The sequence below is a fragment of the Ammospiza caudacuta genome, chromosome 18, assembly GCF_027887145.1.
Source record: "Ammospiza caudacuta isolate bAmmCau1 chromosome 18, bAmmCau1.pri, whole genome shotgun sequence".
In the NCBI taxonomy this organism is placed as follows: domain Eukaryota; kingdom Metazoa; phylum Chordata; class Aves; order Passeriformes; family Passerellidae; genus Ammospiza; species Ammospiza caudacuta.
Window position 1 is genome coordinate 15,731,976 of NC_080610.1, and position 22,782 is coordinate 15,754,757.

At 36.2% G+C, this 22,782-nt stretch overlaps 1 protein-coding gene across 3 annotated transcripts in view; it reads left to right on the top strand.

Moving 5' to 3' along the window:
* SFSWAP (splicing factor SWAP) overlaps window positions 1-22,024 on the top strand; it is a 34,798-nt gene extending 12,774 nt beyond the window's left edge. For 2 of the 3 annotated variants that reach the window (XM_058816670.1, XM_058816672.1), the window contains exons 11-19: window positions 165-339; window positions 2,148-2,381; window positions 3,888-4,078; window positions 10,948-11,213; window positions 15,067-15,222; window positions 16,110-16,235; window positions 18,922-19,092; window positions 19,662-19,734; window positions 21,631-22,024. In XM_058816670.1, coding sequence (XP_058672653.1) covers window positions 165-339; window positions 2,148-2,381; window positions 3,888-4,078; window positions 10,948-11,213; window positions 15,067-15,222; window positions 16,110-16,235; window positions 18,922-19,092; window positions 19,662-19,734; window positions 21,631-21,696 — 1,458 coding nt within the window. In that variant the 3' untranslated portion in view covers window positions 21,697-22,024. The remainder of the gene's footprint in view (window positions 1-164; window positions 340-2,147; window positions 2,382-3,887; window positions 4,079-10,947; window positions 11,214-15,066; window positions 15,223-16,109; window positions 16,236-18,921; window positions 19,093-19,661; window positions 19,735-21,630) is intronic. The other variant, XM_058816671.1, reaches the window with a different exon arrangement.
* Window positions 22,025-22,782: the final 758 nt, after the last annotated feature.

Below are 22,782 nucleotides of genomic sequence, written 5' to 3' on the forward strand. Positions count from 1 at the left end.
GGCGGAGTTATGGTCATGAGTGCTGACTGATATAAAATCACCTGTAGTGTGATTGACTGATAATGTGATTTTTCAAATGGCTGACAAAACTGCAGCTCCACAGACATTGTATTAATGATTTCATAAGTATCCTGTTAGTAATTCTGCTCATTTCTTTTGAAAAGGGAGTGTCTTCTTCTGAAGATGTTCCAGCAGACACTGCCAATGATTCACCGAGTGAGACTCAATTTGCAGATGAACATGCACCTGAAGATGCATCTGAGCCAAGTGCTAAGGGAATTCCAGGAACTAAAAAGGATATTCCTTCTAAAGCTGTCAGTGATGGTAAACTGGTGAAAGGTATGGAAACATGATTTATTGGGCATGAAAATATTTCATAACATATACATAAAAAAAGAAAAGAAGGTAGGGAAAAGAATTTCATCATGTGAAAAATGCGTTTTCACTGCAGGCATCAAAAAAGTCTGCAATAAGTAATTTGCTTGCTTTCATATTTCTTTCTTATCAGTTTATGGTCTGACACAATAAATTGTTTTACTTCAGTTTTGTGCAAAGTTGAAGGCTTTCATCAGTGATGCCAGTAAAATCTTTTTTTGTTATTTTCAACTTGACAGCTATAAGTTTTGTGGAAGAGTGGAATCATTCATTCTGAAGAAAAGCAGTGGTCTTATTTGAAAGGATACATGTGGAGGATGCATTGTTGCTCATTCTTCCCGTGTTGTTGTGCATTAGTTATGCTGGAAGAAAAGGCCCTTTTCTTTTCTAAATGAAATGTTTTTACTCTTGCAGTCATGGCAGCAGAGGGACAGAATGGGAAGATCTCTCTGGAAGCCACTCAAAGCTAGCTAGCACACTATTAGTGTCCTGAGTTACAGAAATTATTGTTTATATCTGGGAGCTGATTTATTGTCCTGTCAGGAGAAGATATGTTAAAAATTCTTATTTTCAGTAAAACTTTAAAATGTGCATCTTTTAACTGGAACTGAAAGCCACTGTAAAAAACAAATAGAAAAAGCACTCTTTAACTGGGTTTCCATGAATGGAAACTTCCTTCCTGCCGCCTGAGTGGCTTACCTAATTACTGATAATTTTATCTATTCCCTGTGGTTCCTTGGAATTCTCTCTTCTTGCTTCTCACTGTGCTCGCATTTCCTCCACAACGAGCAAACACTGGGCTCTTTGCTGTGGCTGTCTGACTCTCCAGACTGCAGTTTCTTCTCTGAGCAGCTTGAGTAGCTTCCCTGGAGAAGGAACAATCTTCCCTGCCTTCAAAGATGCCTTATTAAGAGCTGCAATGTACACCAAGAAATATGTATTGTTTCTGTAGTCCTGCTATTAATAAGTGGCAAACTGGAGCCTGGACTTTAATAGTAGTAATCTGCTCAAATTTACATAATGGAATATAACCAATGAGTCATTTTGTGGCAATCTGATTCCTATAAACTTATTTTCATTTCCTTTAATATGGTACAAATCCCACTTTATTATAACCTAAATGCGGTACTTGCCTCCAAGACAGACATAGCATCCATACTAGACTTTTCTTCTGCCTCTGAGGAAATAAAATCCCATTTTAGGATTTGTTCAATCCCATTAAAAAATTGGAAATCACAGTTACCTCTTCTCTTGGAATTCTGGAGTTCTTTGTTTCTGAGTCTATTTCCTTACCCTGTTATTACCAGAATCAAAGCTTATCTTTTATAAACTGGTATGTAATTTAATTACTGTCTTTAAATTTCCCTAATTGCAATTTCATAGGGCATATATGCAAGAAGCATCTTGAGGAACATAAGTATTGCAGCAGACAGTACAGTACTAGGTAGTGAGAAATTAAATTCTTCTAGTCGTTTTTCTTTAAAGTGTTTTTTTTTTTATAAATGGGTTAGAGATTAGTGCTGGGTTTTTGTTTGGTGGTTTTTTTTTTTTTTTATTTGAGATCTTTACACTGCAAATGAAGTTTCCCATGTTTGTTTAAAAACACAGAGCAAAAGTGGATTATGTTGTCCTTTTCACCAAAATAATTAGCGTTATAGGATGATGACTTTTTTTGTGGCATAGTCTGCAGGAGTAATGGGTAAAGTCAGGAAATTGAACCTGCCTTCTACTGTAGTCTAATGATGCGTGGAATCTTACCCATTCATTCACAGCATCCTTTGCTCCAATAAGCTTTGCAATCAAGGCCAAAGAAAACGACCTTCTTCCTTTGGAGAAAAATCGTGTTAAATTAGATGATGACAGTGATGAGGAGGAAGAGGAGGGAAAGGAAGGCCAAGAGAGTGCTAACAGCGCATCAAACCATACTCCAGCAATTACTGCTCCTTGTACTGCTCCTGAAGAGAAAAAGCCTCAACTTACACAGGAGGAGTTGGAAGCTAAACAAGGTATTCCATGCAGCACTGAAAACAAACTGGATTGAGTCCTTCACACAAACTGCGAAATGGCTATGTGTGACATTCTAGGTGTTTTGAATATTTTATGTGTCATATTAATAAGAACCAGAATTTTGTTCCCACAATTTCCTCCTTATTTTTAACAATGAAATCTTCATTGTTGCTCAAAGACAAACTTAGAGCACACAGGGGTGGTTGAATGCTTTGTCCTAATGCCTTATCTTTCTGAATTTTGTTTTGGTTTTTCATTACAACCTTCTAGTAAAGCACTGACTGTGTAGTTTCCAGATTGCATTAACAAAGCCCAGCAAAGACATACCTGTTTGTCATTTTCTTCAGTGAGCAGTGAATTGCTACAAGCTATTTTTCATTTATATAGCACGCCCATATAGAATGATATTGCCTTGTTGATGCTTTGTTGCTGTTATAATGCATTGCCATTAAATCTTTGTATGGGTTTTTCCTGTTACTGTGTTAATGTGCATTAGGGCAGAAGTGCATGCTGTGTGAATTTCAATGAAATAATGCTTTAAAAGAAGCCAGTTTCACCCATTCCTCCCCAAGGCTGTTTCACAGCAGAGTGTGCTTATTAAAGTGGATGCTCTGTCAGTATTTACCAGCTTAAAAATTCAGTATTTCTCACAACTATGAGTATGCCACAGGTATTTAGTTTTTAATTTTCAAAATGGTGGTTTTTTGCCTCGAGTAGCAGTTGCTTTGTAAACTGCAGTAGCACAAAGTATGCTGTGGTGTTACATATCTAAAGCAAATATGAAGTTTTTTGTATGATAATAAAAATGAAGAGTAAAACACACTTGGGAAGATCTGTGTGTTGAAAAACCTGTGAACAAAAGAATCTGGTTGCTTTGTATATATACCAAGTACAAAAATGAAAGTGAAAGATGAAAAACATTACACTAAGTAGCTGTTAGGTGCATAGTTAAATCAATTCGCTTATTCTCTTCATGTAATCATGTACAACATGTAATCACACTCAACAAAATCTGCTGGTTGTAACGATGAAACAGTTTCTGGAACAGCTCTTTCTATAAACATCTTAACATATATTTAAATAGGGATGGAAACTGTGAAGATCACATCAGTGGAAAGAGCAAACTGGAGAGTTAGCATCACTTTAAGACTTAAAAAGCTTATCATTTTATGGAGCTAGTTTCTTTAGATAGCTTTTATAAATAGAAAAGGACAACTATCCTGAATAATCAGGATTGGATTTTCTTGTAATTTTAAGTTAGAAGTTTTTACTTCACTGCTTTACATCTGCTTTACATTAAGCAAATGATGTATGTATTAATTAAGATGGTTGGAGTTTCTTAATTTCAAGCTGATGTTCTTATCATGTCATTGAATGGCTACATTGGGAAGGCTTGAGAATGGCTGGAGGGGCTGTTTGGGATGGGGATGGGTGTTTGTTTTAAGGAAGCCTGAGTTCCCCAAGCATGACTCACTCTGAACTTAATGCTTAATTGTCTTTTTTAGCAAAGCAGAAACTAGAGGATAGATTAGCAGCTGCAGCAAGGGAGAAACTTGCACAGGCCTCCAAAGAATCCAAGGAGAAGCAGCTACAAGCGGAACGCAAAAGGAAAGCTGCCTTGTTCTTGCAGACCCTGAAAAACCCTTTGGCAGAGGCAGAAACTGAGAAGATAGAGGAGAACTCCTTCAGTAGTGAGGTAAGCAAGAAATAAATTTCTCTTTCCCATGAAGCTGGTAGAAAACTTACCTCTAGAATGTGACTCTGACAGTGTGTTATGAACTTGACTGATGAAATAGAAGCTTTTCTAAATGGAGAGAAATTTGAATTTTAAACACTGTTAAAATGTATGTCTCTCATCTGTCATTAAAGAACTGGTAGAGAAGTAGGCTGCACAATTCCTAGGTCAGTTAGACAGGTACAGAAAGGAAAAGGTGCTTCCATGTTTTAACTATGTACTAGTGAACCAAGTGTTGGAATGCTCACCTTGCAAGAATATTGGGATGGCTTACTTAAGCTGTGAAACTTTCTCATTTGATATGTATATTGATGGTTTTGCTGTACATTACAAATATAAATAGTGATGAAGTAGAATCTCGGGTTCCTGGGTTTGGAATTATATTGCTTTCAGAAAAGCCAGTAAAATCACTCTTGGTTGCACTAGTCAAGCAAAAGGTAATCTCTGGATACCGATGGAAAATTTAAGCTTTTGATTGTGACAGACTGGCTACAAGAAATAATGACATGGCTTTCAATTGTTTCCTTTCCCTCAGAAAGAATTCCAGTACCTAGCAAGTAGTTCATTGGCCAGTTCTCGATTTTTCCAAATAAATCATGGATTACCCGTCAAAACACTTTCAAGAGAAAAGTTGAAAGAGGCATACCTGCAGTTTATGTGATCCATACCAGCAGAGAGTGGCAGATATGTGAATTAAGTGTGGTCACATCCCAAAAGAGATCCTGTTTGGGTTTTTCATTGCTACTGCTAACAAATTTTCCCTGACACAAGTGTTCAGTACTTCTCTTTTTAGTTATATATTGAAGAGTGAATGCAAAGAGACAATGACAATGCGAAACTCCCCATATTTGCGGTTCTGCTCTTTTTCCCAAGGGAATTTGTCAAGGACATGGACATTCCTAAGCTAAGGATCCTTTGATATTTTTCTTTAAGAGAATGCCTGAAATAACCAGTGAGAACTGACTCTTTTTTAGAAGAGCAGATGAGTGTTCTTGCTCACATCTGAACTTACTGAAGTTCTAAGCTGAACTTGCTAGTGAACTTCTCAACAAAAAACTATACCCTATCCCACTTCTCAGTAAATTGAATTTCTAGAAACTTCTTTTTCTTCTTCCACAGAAGTACAGTCTCAGAGAAGGCATCTATTTTTTCTTACACAAAAAATTCCAGTGTATTTGAGAATTTTAAAGTAATCAGTTTCACTGTTTCTTACCAGTAGAAATTGTTTATTATTAAAGGGTTTATTTAGCATTTCAGATGTGTATTTAAATATTTTCTGATGTGACCTTGCTTTTTAAAAATAAATTGGCTATTGTATTGGGAGTGCTTGTACTGTTTTAATGAAGAGTCAAAAATGCCCTAATGTGTTTGGAAGTAGTATTCCTGCTAAATGTGGTTTGCTTAGTGACACGCTTGCCTAGATACATGTATATAGACTTTTGAAGATAAAAGCTTATTTTGAAACATAAATGTTTTTCAAGCTTGTTTTTTCATTTGCCATATTCAAAAAAGCATTCATTTCCATTCATTTCAAATAATCTGCCTTTTATTCTCCTTGCCTGTTTTGCCTAATTGTAACAGTCCATTTGAGTTAAGAAATCATATTAAAGAAAGATGAGTGAAATAATACTGCAGATTTGTTAACCTCTGTTCTACTTACCCTGAGAACCCAGTATGCTGCATTATGATGTCTGAATCAGCTTGTAAATAAATATGTAGCACTGGTTTGGTTTTTTAAGCTTTTTCAGTAGTGTTTCAGACTTTCAGCCATGTTTCAGACTAAAGATGCATCTAACGATACTGATTGCAAACGTAACAAGAGATTACTACAGTGGCTGTAATATAAAGTATGTTAAAAAGTTGAGCGAGACAGATATGTAAAATTTTGGTAGTTTGGTCAATGGAACTAATTGGGGTAATTAAATCAGAAAACTAATTAAATCAGAAAACAAAGAAAAAATTAAATACTTGTGTCCGCCAAAAACGTCACTAAATGTATTTCATTTCTTGTTTTGGGGGTAGGAACATCCAATGAGGAATCGAGGAAACAAAGACTGATATACACTGGTCAGAGTTAATTTAGTGACATGACTTCTGTAGCTTAAAATTTGTCTCAAAAATGGAGGAATGGCTGAGTTGTATAATAAAGCACAAAGAGGAGTTGAGAATATCTATGGGAGGTGCATAATCTCCATTACATTGCCCCAGCCTAATAAGTATATTAAAAAAACAGTAATGCTATTTATGTGTATACACAGCGTACATTTGTGCTGAAAATCTGTTTATCACGATGTGCAGAAATAAATTAAATGCACAAAGCATTTGTGACCTCTGTCAGATTTTCCTGATACCTTGTATTTATTGAAAGGATCACTGGTACCAAGTGTACATTACATCTTTGAATGAAATCGATTCTACTAACTGCAGGTAAAGGACAGTCAGTACCCCAGAACAGAGCGCTTCTAAGCTGTTTTGGCTTCAGCTGAGTCTTAAAAATAGTTTGTTCTGTGTTTTCCATAGCTGAATTGTTTCTTTTATATGGCTTCCTGTTTTACTTTAAAGTGAAATCAAGCAAGAGAAACAAAAGACTGAAAAAACTTGAGCAGTGAAGCAGCACAGCTTTTCACAAATGGCTCCTTACCGTCCTTGCATGCATTAGAACAGCACAGTTAGGCATAGTATTTCCTCAGACCAGTACTTGGAAAGCATGGAGCTTATTTTAGTTTCCAGAACTGATGAACTTCCAGTGATGCTGTGGCCAGTGAAGTCTGTGCCCTTGTTCAGGATATGGAGAAACAGTTGATGTTTCCCTTCTTGTGCTTACATATATAATTCATATAGACTCTTGGTCTTGGTACACATAGACTCTTCAGCACATCTGTCAGTGTCACTGAGAAGTTGCCTTCATTCTGCAGTGAATGTAGGTTCCTTGTCCTGGAACAGCAAACAACTGCCATGCTGAGCTGAAATATGCCAGGTTATATGGAGTGCTTCACTAAACTGCCTTTTTTACTTCAGAACAAATAAAGTAAGGTGTTTCATGATCTGAAATGCAAATCTCATTCCAAAATTACTTAATTCAAATTTTAAGAAATAAGATTATATATCCTCGGTAGTGGGACATGGCATGTTTTGTTCTGCATGTTTAAATGTCATATTTTACTCTGTGTCAGAAATGTTTTAGTGGTGATAGTGCTTTGATAGCCATGTAAAAGCCAGTTGGTTATACCCAAACTTACCTGTATAAACCTTAGTATCTGATTTAAACAGAAGAGTAATCCACAGTCATTATGTTGCAAAATCAGACAAGCACATGATTTGAAAGTGATGCTTTTTTAATGGCTTGTCCCAAATGTCATCTGGTGTTATGCCTCTGAATATATAGATTCTATGGCACAAAGCAAAAGTTCCCTTCTTTTGGCTCTTTCATCTTCCCAGGTTTTGAAGCCCTGTTTTATCATTTGTTTCTTTAGATGACTTGTCCTTACTTTTGTCCTGTATGTAAAATTTTTTTTTCTTGTGGAAAGTAGTCTTATTTATGAGTGAAATAGAAGTGTGCTGTGTTTCAAAAATGAGATGCTCTTCTAGTTTTGTCAAGCATAACAGGGTTATCAACAGCTGTAGCTAGTGTATGTTTTTCACACTACTGTAGTTTATCCTACTTTTTTTTGCAGTGGACTGTAGATATTCCTGCATGCCTTTTTGAAATAATAATAATGTATAACATCATTTTAGGTTTTGTGTATTTTCTTTGTTAATTTTTGAGCAAAATATAATTGACTAATAAAAACCATCCCATAAGTATTTAAAGATAATTTTTTTTAATATTTTGGAACCATTCACTTTTTTCTTTATTTTTTTTGCAGACTATAGGTATCTACATCTTCTGATTAGCATGGGAGGGGAGGTTAGGTTTGCTTGTACATTCATCTGTCCTTTTGAAAAAGCAAGATAAAGAAAAAACATAAATGTCACATACTAATGTGGCATTTAGGGGGTTAGATAACTTGCTAGCATTTGGAACTTTTTTTTATTGCAATAACCCTGCTTTAAAAAACTACATGAGGGTTGCAATTCCTTATAGCATAAATACTTAAGTCATTATTAAATGGGGGAACCAGGATAAATATTAGGAACTGCCATTTTAATTAAGATAGGTGAAGAGGTAAGAATATTTATGCGTTGATTTTTAGTTTTCAAAGTGCTCAAAATAAAAGGGTATATTGATCCACACAGCAAACAGATTCACAGCCACTAATTTCCTTGCAGTTGGCCCTGTCAAAATCTCTGTTTTTGAAGACCTTACCATGGTCAGTGTACTGCTAAAAGGTGTTTTTTGGTGCAGCAGAGTAACCCTGATAAAACTGTTGAGTCTTTGAGTTCCTATAGAACAAATTCTGTAGGAGCATATTCTATAAGAAATACTTTTATCTCTTCAAATTAACATTTTGGGCCAGTTCATGAATACTAGGACTGACAGGCTTCTAAATAGAAATAACAGCTTGCTTTGTTCCACAAATCAATGAATACATAAATAATACACTTCCATTGCTGGTAGGCAGCTGCTTTGTAATTCTCAGTCAGGGAATACTTCACTATAAGCTTTGAGGAACCTGGAGTAAGAAAGATAGAGTGGTAGAAAAGAATCTGGAGTACTTTTGGATCTTTGTGACCTGAAAGAATTGTTGATTAACTTTTTACAGTTCTGACATTCTTCACTCTTTGCAGTTTTTATCTAACATAGGATTCCAATTGCTGTAAAATGCATATAAGCTGTTTGTAATATTATTGATGATGTCCTTTGCTAGTTGAACCAGACACAGTGCTAGGGGTTTTTTCCTGTTGCAATAAGCATGTTCTGGTTAATTTCTAATTTTGACTTTAAGTATTGATTAAGTAGTGTAACCTCAAAATAACTAATGTATGTTCTGGGCTTACAAATACTGCAAATATGCAAGTGCACTGAAGTACTCATTTCTGTTCTCATATGGCTATAAATTCTCCCTATTTACAGAGCTCTTTCCTAATCCATTCCTGCTAAACAAGAGTTGTCAAATCATGTTTTGGCATTACTTGTGTCAGATTTGCTTCAGTCATGCAAATAAAATGCTGAAGAACAACTCTGCCAGAGAATTTGTCTGACAGCATAGCATTTAATAAAGGCCAAAAAAACCGTGCTGTTTAGTAGGCCAAAAAAACAGACAAAGAAGTGAGATTCAGTGAATGCTATCTGAATGTTTGCAGTTTAACTTCTTAGAAGAGCTCTCAGACAATGTAAATCTCTCATCCCTTGAGATGCGTAATAAATTTCATCAGGTGACAGGTTTGTTTCCATGCCTTCCGAAACGGTTCTGCTGGCCTGCATATTGGCAGAGCCTGCTCAGTGTCATTCATTTATTAACTTCCTTCTTGGCACTGATAGGAGAGCTTGTGTTTTATGTGGCCGAACAAACCTGAGCAGTGAAAACCATTGGGTTTTTCTCCTCTCTCATTTTCCTCTTAATGCTACTTTGCCTACAGCTTTTTCATTTGAAGCTACTAGAGGTGTCTACTTCAAGGCAGACTGGGCTATTCCATATTCAGTAGTGTTCAAAGCAGAGGCTCAGGTACCATATCAGGAGGTGAATAATGTTGTCAAAGGAATGAAAGTCGACTGTGGTGGCCTCTTAGTAAACTGGAGAAGAGGTGTCTGTGAGGTGCCTGCAGTTACACATGGGAGTTTGTGAAATTGGAAACAGGACTCTGGACTCAACCACTCAAATGATCATGCTGTAAAATGTTTATAATCTTTGAGGCAAGCTTCTTTAGTCCTGCTTTGTTGCTGGTTTTGTAATAAATATTGTGATAACAGTTATCAGTTAAAGCATGAAAAAGTGTCATGTCTCTAACTTGAAGCAGAGCTGCCTTTTTGATTATTCAAATGTCATTGTTCAGTTACCATCTTTATGTATTCATGGTAGGAGAAGGGCAAAAAGAGAAAAAGATTACCTGTTTCTAATTTGGTTATTTCAGGTTTTAATGTATTACTTTTTATTCCAGTCATAGTAAGTATCCTTGTATCAAACAGTGAAACTCAGATAAGGTGGAGCAGAAATTATGACAGGGAAACAGATTTCTCCAGTTGCCTTGAAATGGCAGCTGGGGGAATGACAGGCTTTGAAATGAGGTGCATATCTATGGTGCCTGACTTGAATTGTGCTAAAGAAGGCATTGAGCTGAATTCTCTGGGGTTCAAGGTGATAATTTGAAAATGTTGTGGTATGATTTTGCTTAATCTCCTTCAGCTAGAATTATTCACTGAACATTAACTGTGCATGGACCTGTTCTGTCTTGTGATCTTCCCAGTCGTTTACATTTAGAACATTTATTTTGAAAAGTTCAGGCATAATTTCTATCACTACTGGTTCATTTTGCTGTTGAAATTGTCATCCAAACAGCACAGTTCATGGAGGAAAGTGACCCTAAAACTTAGTTTTGAATGTCACTAGTTCCTGATTGTATTTCTAGGTTTATCCTGTTTTAAGTAAAACATGTAAATAAACTAAAAGATACCTGATAGTACCCATTCTTTTAGAACACATTTCTTCTAAAAACTAAAGATGAAAAGTTCAGAGCTATGTCCTGATTAAGCTGACAATCTTAGTATGCATATACCAACTTGCATGTGTATCTTTGGGAAACTGTACAGGCCTCCATTAAATTTTTCTTTATGCATGTGTTTGAAGATGTCAGCCTTACTTCTGAACATTTACGTAATCCCAATGCAGCACTAGCTAACTTTGACTAATTTTGGAAACTGATCACTGTTCTTTGTTTATCTTTGATTTTAGAGCGTCAGTAGTATACCATGTCCTGTGACTGCAGTCAGAACTTTACCCACCTTAGAAGGTAAACAAGCAGAAAGGCCTTCAAGCAGAAGCAGAGATCCTCCTAGGGATGAAGAAAAGGAAAAGAAAAGGAAAAAACACAAGAAAAGATCTCGGTCAAGATCTCGATCACCATTCAAGTATCATTCATCATCTAAGTCCAGGTCTAGATCACATTCAAAAGCAAAACACTCACTTCCCACTGCCTATAGGACTGTCAGGCATTCAAGGTGGGTTCGGAAACCAAACATATTCTTTAGTGTTCTGTGTGGGTTAAAACGTAAAACGTCTTTGCACTTCTTCCATTACATAGGTGTTTTTATACCCATTGCAAAGGTCACAGTCACCTTGAAGGCAGTATGTGGCACATACAGATCGAATGTGGCAGGTCTTTTGAAAGTCCTTTTAGTGAAATAATGAATCAGTAATCTCTTATTACATAGTACAAAACTTTTATGAGTAAATGCTTTTTCCTGATCTTCTTTGAAATACCTGGGGATAGTACATAGAAATGGGATGATAGCAGGAAGAGAGCTTGCTAATAAATCTGTGTCTGTTACTGGAGCAAAGTAACTTAGACAATATTCAGATAAGAAATAGAGGTAGAGTACTAGGTGGTTGAGCAGCAAAGCTCAGAGGAAAAGAAAGCAGTTGAGTAACAAGTGAAAAAATATGATGGAGATATATGGCAGGAATCCAAGAAGAGTGTGAACAGAGGTGAAAGAGAGAGATACTACAGAAGAGTGTAACCCAGTGCTGTTAACTTTGTACTTAATCATTAATGAGATTAAATACACTATGCTAATTATCCAGCTATAAGATGATGTATATTGTGTTTTACTGATACTGTTAATTCTGTCAAAGATATTTGGGTCTAGACACCTTCAAAGCTTACTGTCTGTAAATGCTTTTCTGCAGTAAAGTTACTATGGTCAGTAGGAGGGGCTTTGAGGGTGCATTCTGTGGATCAGTGTACAGAACAGTGTAACTACTTGTGTAGCTTGTAGTTCAAGCAAATTGCACATAAATACTGCCACAGCTGTATAAGTATGTGATGCATATGAAAACCTGTAGTACTTCCTCTTTTTGTCTCTGTCTCATGCCTGAAAAAAGCTGCTAGCCTCTGATGACAGTGTCTTAGTTTTCTTGTGCTTTTTTGTTTAATGAAGTATCTTAACTACACTAGCAGGAGTGTTAACATGTTACAACTTACTGGTTTATATGTAATTTTTGAGTTTAAGAGCAATACTTTTCTGCAGAAATCTCTGCTATTCAGAGATGCCAGGAATTAAATAAGCGCAACTTGGACTGAAACGATCAGTCCGACATGCTGCTTATTTGACTACCTTTGACAGTAAGTTGTCATGACATGCTATGTCTTAACCAAAAGTCATCAAGAATAGGTAATCTGTAGGAGTTAATCTTGTGTTTGCCTCCTCGGACAAATCAAATGACAAGCACACAACAGCATGAAAATCATGAATCACCACAACACCTGATTAAGTTTGGTTAGATATTTCCTTGAGGAGCTGTTGAATTCTGAAATCTCAGAAGTCTAATAAGCTTGATGCTGGCTGGCTGAATTTTAAAATTATTTAGAAGAATAGCACCAGATTTTGCACTGAAAACACTTTGCATATTTTAACTTCATAGAAGTTAGAGCTGAACAGGAAAGGCCTTGAAGAAGAAATGGTGATGATTGAAGGTGTGCTTTATTGAAGGTGTTTGCTATGCCTTAACATACTGTATTTCCAAAGTTAGAGCTCTTGCTCCTGAAACAGAAAAATTGTTGAATAATCAAGAGCAAGAGGCTGATTCATAACCCTTTTAGATACTGATGTGTTTTGATTCTCAAATGTTTAGGCAAAAATAGTACCTTGTCTTAATTGCGACAAAAAGGCTCATGTTGTTGCCTAGATAGAAGATATTACTGGTATTTTTTATCATTATTATTATTTGTTCTTATTTTACTGTTGTTTCAGATAAAATAATTTCAGTGCATTGCGTTGCTTCATTCAAAGCTTGGCATGTTTCACATATCTTTGCTAATCAGTTTTCCTTAGAACAGTATTCTTCAGCTTCACCTAGAACAGTTTTCTTCCCTAGCTTCCCAAAGCACTGGATATTACAGCTTTCAGCTGAATGAATAGTTTCGTAAAGAGCCATCCTGTCCTGGAATAAAGTGTAAACTGTTTCTCAATGTTAATATGTTCATTGTGTATTAAGTGGATGGCGCTTGGAGACAGTCATTACTGTGTGGACAGTGATGCTAAATTACTTTCAAACAGCCCTATTTTGAGTATCTGTGCAGTATTTGAATGCCCCAGTCTAATGATGTTGCCTTATTTTAATCTGTTCAAAATACAGATTAAAAATGATCTTTACCGTATAACTTATTGTGATAAGTTACTGGGGAATAAAATGTGGGAAGTGTAGATAAACATCAAAATTTGCAATAACATTCTTTGCTTTTTATTCAAGGAATGTTCAGGATACTTTGCAAGCTCTTCCTTTTTGGTTTATCATCTTGTTCTTTTTTTCCAAAATGCATATTGTGCTTAGGAATCCCACAAATGAACTTTGCAGTATACTTCTTTGTATAGCATTTTACATCACTTGCTTATCATTTATTTTTGCCTTGTTAGAGGCTTAGAGGCTCTGCTGCATTTAAGAGTAGTCTTTGGTCATAAGATACAATTTTGAAACTGTTGCATTTTTTATATTTTCTTATGCATCTTCAGCCCTAATAAAGTTGAAAAATTCTGTTCCAATAACATGAAGTTGATTCAGAGCATGTTTTGCATATTAATTTCTCAGGTTAACAGCCAAACCTATTTTACAGAAACAAGTTTAAAAAAATCATAGCTATATAGAGAACCGAGATAATACAAGCTTAATTGTAGCATGTGGTGTGCTAACGGCAATTCTCTGTATAAATGCTTGTTATTTTCTGGAACAAAATTAGTCCTATAAAGCTTGGTATCATGCAATTTTAATTCTAGACCTACATGACAGATTAAACAAGCCAAGTACACAGTAAACAGTGTCCCAGAGTTCTCTAAGGTACTGCAGAACAGACCTGTCATTCCCAGAGAGGTAATTAGTTATTACAAGTAAGTACTTGATATCAAAGATGGGGCATATTTATTAAATCTGTCTTGGAAAACAAAGGTTTTGGTATCTTAGTATTAAGTGTAGTAAATACTAAATCACTGTTTTTATTTCTCATGGGCTTCAAAGCACTGTTAAAGAATTGAGTCTGAGCTGTTTCTGATAGTGATGCTGGGTGTCAGAGGAGATGAAGGGAAGTGATTTGATTTGGTGAAATTTGGATGTTCATTTTGAACTAGAGATGGAAAGTCAAAACTTCAGTATTGCTGCTTTACTTTATACTGTTTAGTAATGGAGTAGTACTAAAGCACATAATATATCCAGTTAATGAATATTAGCAGTAATTGCTTGTATATTTTGTTAACAGGTTACTTTGCGGTAAGTTTGGATAGGGTGCACCTGTGTGGGAGTTTCTGTGAGACTTTCTGCCTCAGTATATCAGTAGACTTGGAAGTAGCTGTTCTTTGTTAAAAAAGATTGTTTGGTGTTGGGGTTTTTTTCTCCTACAAAAGTCATTTTCTTATTGCTGAGGCAGTGTCTAGTCACATAATTTTAATTCCACTTCTGTAATGAGACATGCCAAGCTTCATAACCCTTTGAACTTTTGGGACCCTTCTAAGCATAAGTCATAAAGGAACAAAATGCCTTCTGGAATTACAGTCTAATGAAAGTTACAATTTACATATTACAGTAAAACTGATTAGCTGTCTTCTAATTGTTTGGAGCAAATGGCCTAAGTTCTTAATATTTGGTGATTGGAAGAATGCTGTAGAACCACAAATGTCAGTTCATAAAAATAAAGCTAATGTCTTTTTCTTTCTGATTGTTTGGACTTTTTTAGGCTGGTCCATACAGGCGTGTTTCACTAAAGTTCAGCTTTTGGTTAAGGGACTAAGCCTTTTCAGGATTCTAGTTAATACCAAAACTAGGACATTTTAGTCTGGATGTGAAGTGTGTGCCTCCATATCACAGACTCACAGCATCCACAGCGACACTGAGCATGGAGCCGAGTCTGAGCAGCTCATCAGTGGCAGCAGCAGCAGAGTGGAAAAATTATCAGGCAACTTGGGCAATGAAAAGATTTGACTGCTGGAGCTCTTTTGAGGGAGATCCTGGTAAAATGTCAAGGTGTCTGACTGAACCCAAGTTTTATAATCTGTTGGTCTTTTCCTTTTTTTTTAATCCTTCTGAATGGCTTGGTAAAGATCAGATTTTATAAGTGTCAAAGCAGTTAATTTGCAACAGTTATCTGCCATTGAGATTATTTCTTTTCAGTTGGGCTTTTTTGTTGTAGGTGTAACAGAAATGGCTCAGGACCTTGTAGGTGTGTATATATTATCTATATTATGTGAACCTGAAGCTCTCTGATCTTAACTGGGCATGCTTTCTATTTTCCCTTCTTGTTCTTCTCACTTTTCTAGGAAAAATATTTCAAGTCAAAGTGCTAGTGCCAAACAACACTGATAATGGGTTGTTGGTCACTTGCACTGGTGAAAATAGTGGCTGTGCTAGGGTTGTTCTGCAGCATCCAGGACATTTCCTGGACTTGTCAGTGTTCGACAGCCACTGCATCAAGAATGTGCATTTATCTCTGTGAGACATCAGTTCTAGAAGCACACCACTAATTTAAGAAGACAAGGTCAGGTCTGCCAATCCCAGGCTTTGTGCAAATTTGATTTCTGCATACCAATTTTAACAAAATGTGTTGCCACAAAAGGTGACTAGAATAAAAAAAAGTTTTTGCATCAAATAATACGGAAGTTGTCATAGCAGACAAGAACAAAAAATAATTTCTTTTTTTAGCCCCCTATTGGGCATGAAAAGCAATGGATAACTTCATCTCAAATGTCTTGGATAGGCAAGAAATTTTTATGTAGCTGACAAGTCTTGGAGACTAAATGCACCATGTTGGTATAAAATAGCTGTTTGCATTTGGTGAAGCACAATTCCACTGAAGTAAAAGTTTTGAAATAAGTAACAAAAAGCAAACTTTTGAATGTTTTTTCTCTCCTCAGGTCACGATCAAGGTCACCCCGGAGAAGGGCTCACACCCCAGAACGGCGGAGAGACGAGAGAAGCGTTCCCACAGCGTATCGCATCAGCAATAGTCCTGGGAACAGCAGGAAACGGCCCCGCTCCAAGTAAGGGCTCCTGGTCCTGGACAGTGGGGTCTTGGCATCCTAACAGCCTGATGGATTGTAGACTCCTTAGCTAGAACTTAACCGTTGTATCCTTTGTAGGTTCTGGAGATTTATTTTGATAGAAAAATACTTTTTCGGGAGAAAAAAAAATACGGATGCACTTCTTGTTCTTCCCTGCTCTTGCATAGGTTTGAACAGCAGCTGTACGGTCAAATTGGTGGATATTAATACACTGCTGTTTGCTGGCCATGAGAGTTCAGATTTCACTGGGAGTTTCGTATTTCCCTCTTTTTGGGTCATTTTCTCATGCTGTGATTGTGCAAGCTGCATGACCTCTGTACAAGTCATAACACAACTACGATGTCAGCTTTCTTGACATCACATCATATCTGCATAAGGGCAGCACTGATTTAGCAAACAGTTATTTAACAGTTGTTTTACTGGCAGACTGGAATGTGAAGTATGAATCATGGTGTCATTTTGAGAGCATCCTGCATACAGTCATTCTTAAACTATTATAATCAAAATGGCATTTAGTCTTCAACTTCTTTCTCCATATGTCTTGTGGAATAAGAAAGAAAGAGATAACTTTCAGCTTCATTTAAAAAATTCTTTTGTTTCTTATGGCATCTCTTGATAGCCTGTAATTAATTTATGTGTGGTAGGTATAATTGAGAACTTCTTAAGTATACTTCAAATGATTTAGTTTTTACATTCATCAAATGTGGAATTAATGCAAATTGGGTTAAGCAGAAAATGTGGAAGCTTAAAATATTTGTTTTCCTATAAATGCACAAAAGACGCTTTTTTCACATCTCCATGCTGTTCTTAATGCTGTGTTGGTGTGTCTGCTGCTTTAAATGCATTCAGCATTTAAAACTATAAAGTATTTTTAGAATTTTGCTACTCCAAGTTGTAAATTATAAGTTAGTAATTGTGAATAATATTGCTATATAGGTCAAAATTTTAAACTTCTGTTAGGCATCAAACAGGAGACCAGGAAGTGGCACAATAAAATATGGCAGTAAGTACAGAAGATGTAGACTGAAGAAGGAGTAACATGTAGTTAAACATAGATAAGGATATTTTGCAGCTCTGATTGCAGAAATTAAATCAGAAACTGTTTCAGCCCTGACGTGTTAAATTTTCAAGTAAAAATGTGATGGACCAGTTTCCGTGTTGAATTATGGAACAGATTTCTTCATCATTCAGCTGTTCTATTTGTTCATTGTAGTCTGAGATGAAAAACACTGAAAAAGCTTACAGTAAAATACTTTTCTTGCATGACAAATATTTGCCAAGATTTTCAAGAGTCAAATATGAGATCTGTTCACAGCTTGGTTACGTGAGGATGTTTAAAGAAACAAAGCGAATAAAGTACATAGCTAGTCAAGGAATAACTGACTTTGTAGTTGATGGTTTTGTGTAGTCATGAAAATGTTAGAGGCTGTGGGGTTTTTTGTCTGCCACTTAATAATTTTTTATTCAAGAAAAGTGTAAGGAGGTTTTGCAATTGTAAATCTTGAGTGTTTTCTCTATATAAAAATATATGTATTATGTCTCTATATAAAATATAATAGATCTCTGTATAAAAAATTGTGGGGTAAATTCTAAGGTTCAGAGTTGTACGCCGTTTATATGGAAATTCAATGCGTTACAGTATAGCACCTTTTAAAGTAGAAAATTCCCACAAAAATTCAAAGTAAAGGAATGAATAATATGATATTTAAAAGGTGGCTAAAAGTTTTAGTGTTCTAAGATGTTCTAGAAGCTTTAAGAACATTGCTCTGAATAGACTTCTAGGAGTGCATACTAGAGAGGGATGCTTATAGTGAGATATTGCCTACCTCTAATTAAGGCATCACTCTAGTTATTCTAATTATAGTAATATCAATAGTAGTGTGTAAATCATAAAGACATAAGTTCATAGCCAGGTAAAAAGATTCAGTAGTTTCATCTTTAATATATTACTAATTGAATTCTCTTTGAACTTAATATTGGCTTGCATGGTGACTATCTCTGTTCCCTTCTGTCAGTAATGAACACATCAGGTACCCATAAGTCCTTTGTTTCAGCTTCCATATTGACAAACATTTGTGGATCTAATTTCCAGGTCTGAAACATGGAAATTCTCATTTAGGCACACTGTTAGGTCCAGATTAGTCTGAGCGCAGTACACCATCTCATTTAAAATTTTGATCCTGTGGTTTGTTGCATTGCAGGTTGGATCACAAAGAAAAGGGAGGGTTTTTTTTGTTTTAAAAACCAAACAAACTGGATTTGCTTTATAGATATTTCATATAGCCATGATTCCATGTTTTGTTTATTTTATGAGCTAGGAAAATTGTAAGGGATATAAACTCTTACTTTTCTTGTTGCATCCTTAGTGTCTGTTGTTGTTTGGGAAGGAACTTCCCTCTAGCAAAATTATTCTGCAAATCTCCATTGAAAGGCTTTTTGTTGTTGTCCTGCATTCCAAGTGAGAACCTCAGGAACCAGAAGTTTCCTAATGTAGTATATTAAAAAGAGCTTCTGATAAAGTATTTTGTACAGCCATAAATGTGCGGTATTGGGTAAGACTAATGCTTGCTAAGTGCAAGAGAAACAGAAGTGTGCCAAGTAACTTCAGTGTAGCTAGTGTAATATTGCTTTAAATATTCTTCACTAAAATATTTTCTTCTCACAGAAGTCCCCATGAAAAGAAGAAGAAAAGGCGGTCTAGATCACGTACTAAATCCAGAGCAAGGTCTCCCTCACCATCCATGTCACCAGGCAAACCATCCACACACAAAAATTCTGTGCATTCAACTAGTGTCTCTCCTGTGGAGAGCAGGGAATCCAGCCAGGAACGCTCCAGGTACCGTACTCTGTTAGTGTCTTACTGCAGTGCTGCTGCCTCTTGACTGTCAGGGTGTCTGTGACCAGAGTCTGTGTGTGTGTGCAATGTGTGCTTATTGTGCTTATCAAAAGTAAAAGTCACTGGGCGCACAGCACTATCTGAATCAGTCTGATAAACATATTGGGTCTCTTTTGCTTTCTGGAGTAAATTTCTCAACCTTACAGGAAAACTGGTGCAGAAAATTCTACAACCTATTTCTAAGTTGGAAATTGGAAGCGTTCATGAAATGGGATAACTCTTTGAAGTAGAACTTTAATAGAGTGGTTTGAATTATAACATGTGTCAAGATTCATGATTAAATTATTTCTAGAATATAGAACAGCCCTGTTAAAAATTCTCAAGCTGCTGTTCAGATTTGTCAGAGCAGTTGTACAAGTGATTTTTCTGACCCTGACTTACATTCTCTGGTTGACTGAGAGAGCTGTTGACTAACATAGGAGAAACACGTACAATAAAACCCAAATCAAGATGGTGAGTGAAATGCATTTTCAAAACTTTTACTATAAATTTCTGATTTTATTTTTTAGGGGAGTTTCTCAGGAAAAAGATGGTCAAATCTCTTCAGCAATTGTGTCATCAGTGCAGAGTAAAATCACTCAGGTACAAATGGGCAAATTCAGAGTATATTGCCTAATTAAGTATGTCCAACATATTGCTTTTTTCTCTTACCACCTTGGGCAATTCTGAACTTCGCGTATGATGTAGAGACATGTTCACTGTCTTTTTTAATCTGTTTGCTTATGGGAGCAACGGTGTTGTTGCTTCCCTAGGTGCTGTCCTTTCAATTTTCATCAAGCCTCTAAAGACCGAGCTAAATTCATTAGGCTGCAGTTGTATCCACTGTAAAGATGCTAAAGTCCATGTTATGCTGCAATACTCCCTTTATCAACAGCCCATCTTACCATGTAGAGCTCTTCACAAGTTTCATGGAAGAAGGAAATATTTAACTTTTTTCAATTGGATAAGCCAACTTTAAAGGGAAAATTGTCTTAATTATGCTTTGAAAAATTCACAGTAGAAAATCAGAGCTGCTTTTTATATTCTGATGTTTTTTCAGTGGATAATTTATTCTTTCAATAAATAGATATTGTTCAAAAATATAGTTCTGCTATGGAAATAGTGGTAGTTGGAAATTGATACTTGTGGTCTAGTACCTTACATACAAAATTTGATCCATTTCTTATGACAAACCCTAAACAAGATTATTCAGGAAAAATAACAAGTATAGGCAGCAGAGGAAGAAAAAGGAGTGTTAATATCACAGCATTTCTTATGCTACCAAACAAATGCATGGGAAGTCGTGGTATGAGAAATGAGATACAAACTACAGCACGGTCTTCAAAGGAGAGTTAACATCTCACCCTTCAAACACATATACCCTTCAAAGATCATTGGTTTATGCATTTTTGGGTTAAATGTTGCTTATGGCATAGCATTTCCTATTTTAGTATTAGACTGCTTGTTTGAAGTACAGCTGTAAGAGAAGGAATGGTTACTTAAGCAAAATACAGTTCTTGGTTGCTATTTGCAAAAAGTAAAAAATAGGAATGAAACTTAGATGAATTTTGTACGATATTTCCCAATAGAGATGAGTTAAGCATCTCTTTATCATTAAGGGCTCCAAAAAATGGAATTTACCTAATTATTAAATTGTTGTGCTGCCATTGTCCTGCCTGACCCTAACCAAGTCAGTATTTTTTCTCATTCAGATCCTTCCATCTGTAAAGCAGAAGGAGTAATGATGCTAAATTCCCCTCTGGTGTGTTTTGAGAACTTCAGATGCAATACGCTTTAAAAGCACTAAGGAGTTTATTTATGTTGCCTTTGTGAACAAATGTTTAAGTAACTCAGATTTGTTACCAATACACACTTTTTATTTTGTCACCATTTTTTGCAACCCAGTTATTCAATGCCGTTTACATGAAATTTCATTTCTTTTTGTAATGCTGTTCCAACTGGCTGCTCAGACAAGACTGTTTGCTTTTACAGTCACTGTCATATGAAAAAATGCCTCTGCTGTGTAAATTTTTGGTTCAGATTTACAAAAAACCAGGAAAAAACCTTTCTGTTTTAGAGTAATTGTTACATTCTTTTCTTACCAGCTCTCTCTCTTTTTCTCTTTTCTTTTTTCCCATTTTAAACCTCCAGTGGTTAGTAATTGTGTGTTCATTACAGGATTTCTTTGAAGATGTGGTCATAGTTTTTCTATACCAATTGATATGATTTCTGTGCTTTGTTGTGTAGAAACTGCTTGATATATTTATGCAGAGCACTGTTGCATTCTGGTAAAACCAGAATTCAGTTGCTGTCATAGGAACTTTGTCCAAATTATTTGACTCATTTAGCCTAGGAGCTAAACATTTGATAGTCATGAGTCCAAGTATCCCACATGACTGGAATGCACACTAACCCTTTCAGGTGGAGTTTTTCAGTCATGTGTTTTAGCTCTTTTCAAACATCAGACATGTTTGATCATTTTCCTTTTATTGTCTACAGGATCTTATGGCCAAAGTGAGAGCAATGCTTGCAGCTTCCAAAAACATCCAAACCAGTGCCTCCTGAGACCTGTTGGAGCTGACCATCAATAAATTGTGAGGAAAGAACAATTGAAAAAGAACTGCCTCATCTCAAATGTACAGCTGAGTTTGGCTCACTTGGTTCACAACTCGCCTAATTTACCGGAACTCAAGAAGCTAAAACCTATCTTTCTGTACAGAAGCATCTCCTTGAAATTTCATTAAATTTTTTCAGCCAGAATATCTTTGAAAAGTTTTTGGGTTTTGTAAATTGATTTTTTTGACTAATTCTTCGATAACATTTTATGATCAGCAGTCTGTATGTGTATATTTGTAAATACTATGTTTCTGTGAAAAGTATTACACAATAATAAAGAAGGAAACATCTTTCATTAGCTAGAGTTTTTGTGGAGTCCTTAATTGTTTGCAGTTAATTTTGTTACAAATTAATTGGTTTTTTATTATTTTCTGCTTTTTAATTTGACAGCTGTCTTTCCTGCTGACCATCTTAAGCTGAGAAATTCTGTTTATTTTCCTTCATGCACAGGATGATCTCAGAAAAATGCTTGTATACTTGGATGTCAGTAGCAGACAGTTTTTGAACAAGGCAAAATTTGTAGCTGGTGGCTGGTGGTGGTGTGACTGCAGTCCCTGCTGGGCTACCTGGTAACATCCATCACAGCATTTGTGTAGAGGCCCAGAGAAGGACACTGATGGAGTGCAGGGAGGGAGAAAAGTTCCCAGCTCTTTTTTCTGCAGGTATTTTGCAGCAGGAATGGTTGGGTTTCTTTCTGTATTATGGGATTTTGGGTGCATAGGAGAGAAATCAAGGGATGGTGATGCTCATAGGCAACTCTGCTGCTCGTGCCAGCAGTCAGAGCTGAGCTGAGGGACTTGGCATGCCAAGGGGGCAAGAAGACTGAGTGGATGTGCAGTCTAGCTCAGTGTGGGAAGGCAGGAAGGGGAACTGTGGTGGTGTGTCTAATGGATTGTCATTCAGAAATGTAGCATTTGCCTCTGGGAATGATGCTTGCATGGCTGAGCCAGGGGTGCTTGAAGTGAATTAGGCTGTATAATTTCAGGTTGTCTTTGAGTCAAAGAAAACTTTTTGAAATTCATTCTTTATTGATGT